Raw genomic sequence first — 12,337 nt, 5'->3', positions numbered from 1 at the left:
CCGACTTTTATAAAATGGGTTTTGGCCACAAAATGTGGGCAAATGCCCCATAGTGCAATGCCACAACCACAAAACCAACACACCAGCACACCAGTACATACACACACACACACTCACTAGCACACTCGTATCTATGTCTGCGGGTATTTCCTTTTTCTGTATCTGGCTCGCATTCGTTTTGTCTTTGTTTTGGCCAGGCAAAAATGCAGCTGAGTATTTTCAGCTACATGCAAAAACTTCATTTCATTTCTGCGGCTGTCGTCCAGTGTATTGACCCCTAAACGCCCTCCACACACACACACACACACACAAATAAACTCACTTTAGCAGACAAACATACACACACACACAAGCATTAGTGACAAAGCCATTCCATTTTACTCACACCCCCTGCCATTTCGACACCATCGCGGTTTTTGCAAGCATTTTGTTTGCTTTGCGGCTTCCGGTTTCTGTTCCCGTTACTCTTTCTGTTCCTGTTTGCAATCCGGCTTTAACCATTCGCAATCGTACCCCAAAAAGTCAACTGCCCTGAGCTCGATTGAGTATTTACCCAACCAGCCGGTAGGTTTTATTTAAATATGAATACGACGCTGCTTCATAATTAAGCCGGCAATCGATCGACTTGCCCGCCAGGTATTTGCCACTTGAAATCGAATCAGAAACCGCCGTGAAATGCCAGCGGCCAGTCAACGAGGCGATTTTACAGCACGAAATCTGAGAAAAGAGCCTGTCGTAAAATAAATTGTGTGCATTTTCCACAGCACTTAAGTACAATTCAATTTACGTGTTGTTTTTAACAGATAAACATTTATCTGTCGGGTTTTTACTACATTTTAATTAAAAAGAGAAAGAAGATTTGCTAAAAATATTCTGAAATTTTTTTAGATCTAATGCTAAATTGAATTTAATTCCTATTCCTATTCCCTATTCCTTTAAATTATTACAATAAGTAATAAATTTTTTCCGTGACAATATATGATACATTTTTCTTAACTCTTATTTTGATCCTAAGTAACTCAACAAAGAGCAAGCGAGATAGAAACTCGGCAGCCGTGCGGTCTGTGCTTGAAAAATTAACGCGGAAATGCCAAAATGTTGTGCATACGCCCCGTTGCTTGCATGCAAATTTCATATATTAAGCCAGACAAGGGGACGGTGTCGCGAAGAAGTAGGGGAGTGCGGTAACTTGTTGTGTTTGGCTTGCATGGTCGACGGCCATAATTGCAACATGCCGCGCAAACACTCACACGCAGCGCAGCGGGCGACTTGGGACCTTAGCCAAGTCAAACAAACCGCAGGGCACAACAACAACCACAAAAAAAAAAAAAAAAAAAAAAAAAATCAGAAAAAAAATTGAAAACGAAGGAAAGCCAAATTTCTAGTTGTGCTTCGAAGTGAGTGAGGAGGGGAACCTTTGTGGCACTGTGAAACTTTTGGCAGGGTGTTGTTATAACTTAATGTGGCCAACTCGTGTGGCATTTGTGAGTTGAGCACTCGAAGAAAATGGAAAAGTTACTGGTACTGCAATGGTATGACAGCAATGAAAAATTTATGGGAGAGACAACTGTTGATCATTTGTTGTTCAACAAATTATCCAAATAAAATAAATGGGTTACTATGTATAGTTTTTTGTAAAGTTCATTACTACTTTTTTTTATTTTTTGGCTTCCGTTGGAAATACTGCTTCTTCAGAGAGTTTTCATCTCCATTTGGAGAAAAGTCAAATTCACAGACGAAGGATTATGATTTTTGGAAATCTGGTCGTCCAAATTAACTAAGCAAACTGTTTTCGGACTGATTATAAAAAAAAACATTCTATATTGTCTTACAAGCTTAAAAGATATGCCGCTTCTTATTCTTGCTATGATCAAAATAGGGTACTTTTAGAGCGAATTCAGGACCAAGATTTTTACTACAAAAAAATCCTCTTCTGGGTGTTTAAATATAATATTTTTGCCGGTTTATAACAATTTTTTTCGGTGCATCAAATAGAATATATAAAGACCCTTCCCGGAGCCCATTTAACTGTCCGCAGTTCCGAGTTTACGACAGCTGCACTAAATATATCCCGTTTATAAATTTTTTCCCATTTTTATTTGCAGGCCTTCGGCGGCACGTCGGCGGGATCCTCTTAACCGCAGGTCGATTATGCGATGGCAGCGGGAAGAGCCGCCGCTATGCTGGAGGCTCCGGGTCCGCCCAGCGGTCAGGACATAGCCAGCGACAACAGCGCCCAGCGACGCACTCTATCCACGAAGGTGCGTCGAAAAGGGCCACGCCCCCAGCGGCGCCTGCACCCGCCCCTGCGTCGCGCACCCCCGCCCCGTCGGCCGCTCCACCTGCCACTCCACCTGCAGCTGCTGCTGTGGCTGCTCTACTGCTGCTGCTGCCACCTGGGGCAGCTGAGGGCCGAGTGCCCGGCGGTGTGCGAGTGCAAGTGGAGGAGCGGCAAGGAGTCCGTCTTGTGCCTTAACGCCAACCTGACCCACATCCCCCAGCCGCTGGACGCGGGCACCCAGCTCCTCGATCTCAGCGGTAACGAGATCCAATCGATCCCCGACGATAGTTTCGCGGCAGCCCAGCTGCTCAACCTGCAGAAGGTTTACCTGGCCAGGTGCCACTTGCGACTGATCGAGCGGCACGCCTTCCGCAAGCTGATCAACCTGGTGGAGCTGGATCTGAGCCAGAACCTCCTCTCGGCCATTCCCTCGTTGGCTTTGTACCACGTTTCGGAGTTGAGGGAACTCCGGCTGAGTGGCAATCCCATTTTGCGAGTGCCGGATGACGCCTTTGGTCACGTTCCACAACTGGTGAAGCTGGAGCTGAGTGACTGCAAGCTTTCCCACATTGCTGTGCGGGCCTTTGCCGGACTGGAGAGCAGTCTGGAGTGGCTGAAGCTGGACGGGAATAGGCTGAGTGAGGTGAGGAGCGGCACCATCACCTCGTTGGCATCGCTGCACGGTTTGGAGCTGGCGCGCAATGCCTGGAACTGCAGTTGCTCCTTGCGGCCGTTGAGAGCATGGATGTTGCAGCAAAACATTCCCAGTGGCATTCCACCAACCTGCGAGTCGCCTCCAAGATTGTCCGGCAGAGCTTGGGATAAGCTCGATGTGGATGACTTCGCCTGCGTTCCTCAAATCGTGGCCACCGATACCACGGCTCATGGAGTGGAGGGTCGCAACATAACCATGAGTTGTTATGTGGAGGGAGTTCCTCAGCCGGCGGTCAAGTGGCTGCTGAAGAACCGCCTGATAGCCAATCTCAGTGCTGGCGGGGATGGGGACTCCGACTCGGAACCGCGAACCGCTGCAGCCACGCAGGGCAGGAAGACCTATGTGGTCAACATGCTGAGGAATGCCTCGAATCTGACCATTCTCACGGCTGACATGCAGGATGCGGGGATCTACACGTGTGCGGCGGAGAACAAGGCAGGGAAAGTGGAGGCCAGCGTTACCCTGGCTGTTTCCAGGAGGCCTCCTGAAGCTCCCTGGGGTGTGAGGATTATCCTGCTGGGTGTTATAGCCGCCCTGCTCCTCGTCGGTGGATCGTCCTTTGCCGCCATTTGCCTGTGCTCCCTGCAGCGGCGAAGGAAACTGCGACTCTGGAACTCCGTGCCGCCGGTGAGGAGGAGCGAGAGCTACGAGAAGATCGAGATGACCGCCAGGACGAGACCGGACTTGGGTGGTGGAGCCAGTTGTGGGGGAGGCAGTGCCACGGGCGCTGGACTCTTCCACGATGCCGAGGAGCAGGGCTACCTGCGAGCGGCGCACACTCCTCTGAATGATAACGATGCGGGACAGGCGGCGGCCATCGTGAATCCGAGTGCGGGAAGCGCTCAGCGGAGGAACGGCGACTACCTGCACGTGTCCACCCACTGCGACGACGAGGAGGAGGAGGGTCAGCAGCAGCAGGTGCACCACCACCCCCAGCCGACGAGCCAGCAGCAGCACCACCCACATCCCAATCAGCAGCAGCAGCAGCAGAGGAAGGGCTCCCAGGGCCACGTTGTCTCCGCATCCGGGGCGAATAATTCAGCGCCGCTGGAGGAAACGGATCTGCACATACCGCGCCTCATCGACATCGGCGGGTGAGTTGACCTACACGGCGAGAAAATATATAGCATTAACGTTAAATACAATTTTTTAAGTATTATGATTTATAATCCTAATTTAGATTCTTTAAATTTTCTTAATATGCTTTTGAATATTATGAATAAATTGATTAATGAGAATAATTATTGTTAAGAAGGAATTGCGTATAAATAATTAGAATACATTAGTATTCAATATTTCTAACTCTCCTCATTAGCATTTGCTTTTCGCTGAGTGTAGGCCTCGGGCGCCCTTTGTTTCTGCGGTTCTCGTTACTTCGAGTGGCAATTGTCCCCCGACCGGGCGTCCGTGTCCCTGTCAAAGAGCTGTCATGCTCGAGTGCGGAACGCGCCCGGATCTCCGTATTGCGTCCGTATTATGGGCAACACTTGACACTTCCACTTTGAGCTCGAGCCCCATTCTCGGTTCTCCCTTCTCCCTTCTCCTGGCCCCCAAACCCCGACCCCAACCCGAATCCCTTCCACTGCCCATTTGCCTCCTTTTCCACCTCCGCCAACTGAAAGAACGCGCGTGCTAATGACGCGCGAAATATGCGAACACATCCACATCCAACATCCAAGACCATATCCACATCCACATCCACGTGCACATCCTCATCCTCATCTTCATCCACATCCACATCCTCATCCACAACCTCATCGTCATCCGAGAAGTGCTTTATTTCGGGCACACTGAGAACTCACTCTGCCTGATTGGCGCTTGTCATGTGAACGGAATTGTACCGCGGCCACGAGTGCGACTGCGGCTAATGGATGTGCGACCGGTATCTTCATGGACGAGGACGCCGACGAGGACACTGCCGAATAACGAGAATCTCAAAAGTCGAGCACTCAACGAATATAGGCATATGCAAGTGGGTGTAGACACAAAGGAGGATTTTTTATTTGCGCCACTCAGAGAGGGATATTACGCAAGGCTTGTGCCAAAAAAATGTGGAAAGTGCTTTTAAAAAATGATAATTTCTGATTTTATTCATTTATAGATTTTTTGGTGAGCCTTTTATCTTCTTTTAATTTAAAGGTGGCCAAATCGTGAAATTTAAATTGGTTGAATAACAATAAAATAATAATAAAGGGAACTGTTGAAGGTTTAATTTACCTATTTCAATGTATGTTTGATTTTTTTCATTTCGAGTATCAATACTTTAGAAAAATAGCTAATTGTAACTTCATTTTTTTACTACCCACAGAACCGATTCCGCCTCGAGTTCGATATCCAGCCAGGTGGACGCGGCTGCCCGCTTAGCGGGATACGCAGGCCACACCTGGAAGACCACGCCCATTGCCACCACGAAAATCAACTCGCCGCACAGCAAGCCAGCGAATGCGGCGGCTCCCTCTTCCCTGAATCCCCCAAGTACGGCCACGCCCTACGCCCACTACGGCAACCATCCGGCGGACGAGATGGCCACCTCGGTGTTCTGCAGCGAAGGACAGGAGAGCGATCTGTTCGACAGCAATTACCCGGATCTGCTGGACATCGCCAAGTATGCGGTGGCCCAGGCGCAGCAGGAGGGTCGTGGAACGGGTTACGCCCAGGCCACGCCCACTCCGAACGGAGGCCTCTGTACACTGCCGCGAAAACTGAAGACCAGCGGCAAGTACTTCCGCAACTCCTCGGACAGTCAGTCGCCTCTGCTGGCGGATAACTCCAGTAAATACGGGAGTAGCACCCTTGGCGATGGAAGTTTCCTCAATGAGGCGATGGGTTTGGGCAGGAGATACTCCGCGGAATCCAGTTATGCGAACTATTCCAGCACAGCCACATACACTGGTGGTGGTCAGCGGGCGAATAGTTTCCTCAATCTGGTGCAGAGTGGCGCCCACAAGGGCAACCTGATGCCGGGTCATCTGGGTCAGAAGCCCAGTTTGCCCTCGAGTCCTGTGCAGCATCAGCGATCGCTATCGAGTGCGGCCACGCCTCTTTTGGACTTCTCCGCCCTTGCCTCGCGGGCAGCTGGAGCGGCCAACTCCTCGGTGGCCGCCTACGACTATCATGCAGCTCAATTGGAGAGATTCCTGGAGGAGTACCGCAACCTGCAGGATCAGCTGTGCAAAATGAAGGAGACCTGCGACACGATTCGGAAAAAGGAGACGCCACTGCGCGTGGCCATTGGCCAGTCGGCTGCCCAGTTGGCCGATCCCGTGATGTACAGTGCAGCCTCGCATAGTCCGGAAACCGCCGGCGGCCAGCAATCTGAAGACGAAGACCCTGTTGCCGGGACAACCGCCGGATCCGCCGCCCTACTGGCTGCACCGCAACGCCATGTTGAAGCGGTTAAACGGGGACGGCAGTGTTGGAGCGAACGGATCCGGAGGATCTCCCGCCTCCCCGCAACCCGGACAGGATATTTTCAAGAGCTAATCGCAATCGTGTACAGCCGGAGGATTGAGTGAGGGAGGAGGAGGGAAATCGATGGGCTTCGGCATGCCGAAGATGGCAGGAGCTAACAGAAGTTAAAAAAAATAATGGCTGATACCAAGAATAAATTTAAAGGTTCCAGAAACAATAATGTAGTTAATTTTTAGAGTCATACAATAATTATTTTAATATAATATTGAATTGATTTCTTTTTTTTAATAACTTATGAAAAATTATTTTGAATGCTACCAAACAAGAAACAAATTGAAACTGCGTTGAATGAATTATTATTTTGAGAACAATTAACTTATACACCTTAATCCCTGAAAGCTCCTGCCCATCGATTAAATGCATTTGTCTGGTTAGTTAGTTAGGCCTAGGTAGCTGGAGGACATTCAACTGGTTCGGTACCCAGCCCCTCTGTTGTATTATAGAAACACTTTTCCACTCTTTATACTCGCTACTACGCAATATTAAACACGACCCCGAAGAAATCGGAAGACGAAGGTCATAAGAAATTGTAAGTGTATAGACAGCAATCCCTAAGAAAAATAAAAAAAAAAAACACTATCTCGAAAACACACCTATCGGAACCTAATTCTAGAATCCCCAAAAAGCTCTCGTGTTAGTCTAACTACAAGTGTTTTTGTACTTTAAGCGATCTCAATATAAACAAGGAAAATATAGATGACCTTAAATATCATAAGTATGAGTTGGCACAGACTGCAGATCGATAGATTGACGTATCGTTTGATTGTTAGATGTTTGTTTTTCAGTTACGCAGTTCAGGTCACAAATTGTAAGCCAATTAGATCCAACCTCTAAATTGTAATTAAAAGCGATACAAAAAACAAAAAAAAAACTAAAAACATATTTTAGGGTGTCACTAAACTAAAACTCGAAAGCATTTCACCCAACCAACAAGAGAAAGCAAAATAAAATTAGTTGAGAATTGAAAGAAAAACAAATAAATGCCGAGCGAGTTTTACTGGATCGAATGGGTTAATCGAGGGGCGTGGAAATGCCCACTTCCGGGGTTAAAGGCAAGTAATTGGCGCTTGTCGTGCCGCATTCACAATTCGCGGGGGCGTTGGTCAAGATTAAACAATCATTTTGGGTGGAAATACCAAAAACAAAAAATAGGTGGAACTGGGCGTGGCAGAAACTTCCTTCCCTTCATGGCGAAAACTACGCCAATTGGTTCGGCGTACATTTCTTTTATTTTCGCCTCGCATTCCGGCTGCCAAATGAAGTTGTAAAATGCAAATGAAGCCGTCGCCGTAGTCACATGCGCGTTAAAGTTCATGTTCGATGTGATGTCGCCATAAAGCAGGATTAAAACGAATTTATGAACCTTTGGCACGACGACAACGACGACATGATAGCCGTTTTATACCTCTTCCCACACCACATCCTTCGCACTCCAACGCACACACATACACATGCACAATGTCGTACAGGAGAGCTCGTGACTTTGTCTTTGGGCTGCAAGGCATTTGCACAAAAGCGTTGCCTACTTTTCCCGGATACATTGTGTGAAATGTAAAACGCTCAGGCCAACCTGAATCTGAGCCAATCCTCCTGTGGTCTCGGTCATCAATAGCTCATTTGGGCCTTGTTCGTGTAAGCTCATAAATATTTAAGCCTCGTCTTAAGAGTGGGTAAGCAGTAAATATTTTAAGAACGCAACAGAGTCAAGAGTTCCAATAAAAACACAGTTTACAAGGTCATCCATTTTGTAAATAATTTTTTAAGAATTTATGAAGAGCTATAAATCATAAAAACTTGCATACAAAAATATTAAATTCAAAAGTTGTTTCTGAATATTTGAAAATAACTTTATACAAAGTTTTTTTAGGCGCTTTTCTTTCCATAATTATACACCTCACACTTTCAATCATTTTATCAGCTAATTTCCCCCTGTAATCTCGATGCCGTTCCGTTGGCCTTGATTTATACGTGAATAACATGTAATTAAGCTATGACTGGCTGATAAAAGTCCGGGTTGGCTTATGAATTTCAAGCACGCAGACGTGTCAGAAGGCAAAAGTAACCAAAAATGGCTGCCCATTTAAGCGAACTCCATCTGCCGGAGGGCGAGTTTGTTAGTTGATGTTACTTACCGTGGACCGAGCCCAGCCCTTTGCGGTTTGTCGGCTTTAAAGAGCAAAGCCATTTACATTCTCCCCCTTTTTTATATATATATTTTTTTTTGGGGGGAAACCACCCACCTGACCGCCTGCTGTCCGGCTAAAGCGAAAATAATGAGCCTGATGTTGGATCTCGGCGTGAAGCAGAGTAAAGAGCAACAACGCTGAGAGCAGTCGAGTTCATGTCAAGCTGTCAGTCAAGGTCGATTTCGTTTGCCACCCGCTCCTCCTCCTGCTGCCTCTCCTGCACCTGTCAGTAGCAAAAAGGATAAAGGAGGTGTGGGGGAAGGGGGGAGGGGAGGGTGTGTAGGGTCGGCAAGTGCCTTTTTGTCACTGTCTTGCGGCTGCCAGTGCAATTTTTATATATGTGGCCAGAGCAGGGTATAAGGGATATATACGTATTTTAGGAGAATTTTTAACAAATTTTAAGCACTTAAAATAAACTTATATTCAAAAAACGGTAGAAAGCATATAATCAAATATTACAAAATAAATGTTTTGATCCGTTAAATATTTTTTACAATTCTTTATTTCCTGTATTTTATACAAGTGTTAAGAGCCTCTGTAAACTCCATATTCCCTAAGGCTTTTTTGCCAAGGCGGTAAAGGACTTTTAAGCTGAGTACCAACTAGTTGACTCCCCGGGCAGATAAAGCGATGAGCGGAGCTAACGGAGCAATGTGTGTTATGTGGATGTGCAGAGGGAATTTTTCCATCATTATCAGTGTCCTTGTAGCCGCTTCCACATGCCACTTAATGCCAACGCACCAGCAGAACCAGCAGAGCCAACAGAACCAGCTCTCGTCCCACTTTTGCATGTCGTTGTCGTCGTCGTCGTCGTCATCTTGGCGGCCTTTGTGGTGGCATCACACAACTGCATACCGCCCACAGTGAACCACCCACCCCCATCCCATCCCATCCACCCCACCTACCATCCACCTCCCAATGCCATTCTTCAAGCCTCCCACAACGACCATTATATTCAAGCATTTTCGTGGCATAAGTTGGCACTTTAGCGCCAGGCAGCTGCTACCTGTTTCAGTTTTTCAGAAGCTCTCTCCTCCGCTTTTTTGCCGCTGCTTTGTTTGTTTTTAGCCAGCATCAATTGCTGCCTTCACGTGGTGGCCAATTTTTCAGGGGAAAGGCTAGCAATTCCTGCAAGATCGTAGTAAGGGTATCGATTGGTCTTGAAGGGAGATCTAAACTTTGCGCGGTGCCACATTCAGCCGCAAAATGCCAATTGATGGCCTTCAGACGGAGATGAATATTTCATATTACACAGAAAAAACAAAAAAAAAATTAATAAACCGAAAAAATATAAAAATATACGATAATATATGTAACAATAAATCAACTCAATATAATATGTAAAGATTCAATTTCTCAGCTTTAATAAATCAGTGGTTTCAATTAATAATAAAAATATAATATAAAAAACGCACTTTTAAGATAACTTTTTTTTTGTTATTTTTTTCAGCCTGTCATTTATTTTTCAATTGGCCACATTGGCAATCGATATGAGAGGAGCAGGAAGGAACAGGAAGAGGCTGCCGCCTGCTTAATGTGCTGCTGCCTGCTCTGTTTCCCCCATCAGCATGAAAAAACCCCTCTTTCAGGACGCCGCTGCTGTCGTCCTTTTTAATGGATGTTGCATTACTTTCCGAGGCAGCTGTACGAACAAAAAACTTTTCCAACGGCGAAAATTGAAAAATAGTTTCGCCTTCGCTCGCAAACGAAACACAAGCGAGCTGGGCAAAAGTTGCACCCGAAAAGTTAATGGCAATTGCATTTATTGATTAGCTACGGCAAAAGTGGGAGTGGGATGTATCAAGTTTGCCCCTAAATGCCACTTGGATTTAATTTTCCTGTTTGGCTAAGCCAGCAGATATTGTCCTCTCAACCGCAAGTTCAACAAGTCAACGCATCAATGTCAAATAATCCTCTGCTGGCGAAAAAGAAACCAGTGGCGGGAAAGGAAGGGGGTTATCTGGCATTCAATGCGCCTGCGGTTGAGAGAGAGGATGCAAGGACACCGGTAACATAAAACAAACTCAAGCTGCAGTGTCACTGCCACGCCCCCAATTCCCCCCGTACCGCCCCTTAAGTGCTGGTAATGAGCGCACTGATAATTCATTAAACAAAGCGGGGCCAAAAGGAAGGCGACGGCCGAAAAAAAAAGTAAAATCCGAGCGCAAAAGCTTGGTGGAAAAATGTCAAGGATAATGTGCCAGCGCTCTGCTGCCGGAAATGAAATGGTAGCACGATTTCAGCTTTAATTTCATTCGTTTGCATGCCGAAATCCGTGGAAGGACAGATAGTTTTGTTGAAATGTTTTCTGCTGCCGAAATTCATTTTAAAATTACAGAGCTTCGTGATTGGTTTAAATCGTAAATGCAATTTGGACGGCATGAATTTAACGTTTTGCTTATTGGAATTTAATAAAAACGTATTTTACAAAAATCTTTACCTTGAAATCCAGATCGCAAATTGATAAAAAAAAAGAAACGATTAAATATTTGGCATGCAAAAACATCTATATATATGTAAGTATTTTTTAGGACTCAATTTTTTCCCAACAACTATTCCATTTGTAAATTCCTTTTGCGCTGGCCAATCTGGGTCAATCTAGGCCACACCTGGCGACTGTCACTCATGGCCAAAAGCCGAACCACGCTAAGCTCTCAGTGCGGCCAATTCCTCAATGGCGAGCAATTACAAAGGACGAAAGCCGGGAGCCACTTTAATGAAAACTTTGCCCGGCGCTTAGCGGTTTTTGGCCAAGTTGCAGCGGGTAATCAGCCATGTTATGGCAGTTGCTAGTCCTCGGGATCTCTGGCGGTTACGGTTTGCCGTCGGTTCGAAAGGATTATGGCCTTGCAGTGCACTTGAAATTTGTTGTTTGCCAGCAACAGGATAATCTGACGGCCATCTTTTTTACTCCTGCCTTTTTTTTTGTGGCTCTATCTGGTGCTTTGCTTTTTGTTTGTATTGGTTTCGTCGCCTCCGTTTCGTTTGAGCTCGGCCCAAAACGAAAAGGCTCAAATTGTGGCCCCAAAAACTTTGTGCCAGGTTTTTGTCGGCCGCAGTTATTCGCCGCTTTTGTTCGCGACTCAGCTGCATCGCCCGGCTTTGTTGGCCAGCTTTTCAGCGGCTTCATTTTGCCGGGGTTACTTTAATTAAGCGAGCCGAGTTAAATGCAAGCTTTACGCGAAAAATGTCAATCAGAGCGCGGTATCAAGATTGCACTTCTCGCAACAATTTTGGCCACTACGAAAAATATCCACTCCATTCAACTAATAACAAAAAAGGCGGGGAGCGGAGTGCAATTGTTACGCTTGAAATTCAGTTGAATATTCTGCGCGGGCGTGTGTGCATTTAAATTGAATTTTATGAAATTGTTGCGAAAGCAAAAGGCGAAAAAACGCCGGCCACTCAACTGAGTGTGAAAAAAACCTAAATTTCGAAATACCCTTTTCTAAATAATAAAAGATTTTTTTCAACTTACTCCAAACTCAATAAGTTTAGGTATAATTTGATAAAGTCAGCAAAACATAATTGTGAACCTTTAAACTCATATTCTGAATATCTGAGTTGAAAGCCACCTGAAAATTGAGAGCTGTCCCACTTTTGAGGTGAGCCAATGTGCGGCGGACAGCTTTCAAATGTACCCGTAGTTCGTTGAAGTAGCCAAAACTGCCGGAAGCGCAACAC

At 46.2% G+C, this 12,337-nt stretch overlaps 1 protein-coding gene across 1 annotated transcript in view; it reads left to right on the top strand.

The window, feature by feature from the left end:
- Positions 1 to 7,444, top strand: part of LOC108094546 — a 34,126-nt gene extending 26,682 nt beyond the window's left edge. Inside the window, 3 exon segments of the mRNA XM_017195155.2 lie at positions 2,106 to 4,090; positions 5,305 to 6,289; positions 6,291 to 7,444. Of these exon segments, the coding sequence (XP_017050644.2) occupies positions 2,157 to 4,090; positions 5,305 to 6,289; positions 6,291 to 6,479 (3,108 nt within the window). The 5' untranslated portion in view covers positions 2,106 to 2,156 and the 3' untranslated portion in view covers positions 6,480 to 7,444.
- The last annotated feature ends 4,893 nt before the right edge of the window (positions 7,445 to 12,337 follow it).

The sequence above is a fragment of the Drosophila ficusphila genome, unplaced genomic scaffold (genome assembly GCF_018152265.1).
Source record: "Drosophila ficusphila isolate 14025-0441.05 unplaced genomic scaffold, ASM1815226v1 contig_436, whole genome shotgun sequence".
Lineage (NCBI taxonomy): Eukaryota > Metazoa > Arthropoda > Insecta > Diptera > Drosophilidae > Drosophila > Drosophila ficusphila.
The sequence above is the reverse complement of the archived record's forward strand: the minus strand, read 5'-3'. Positions and strand labels throughout refer to the sequence as shown.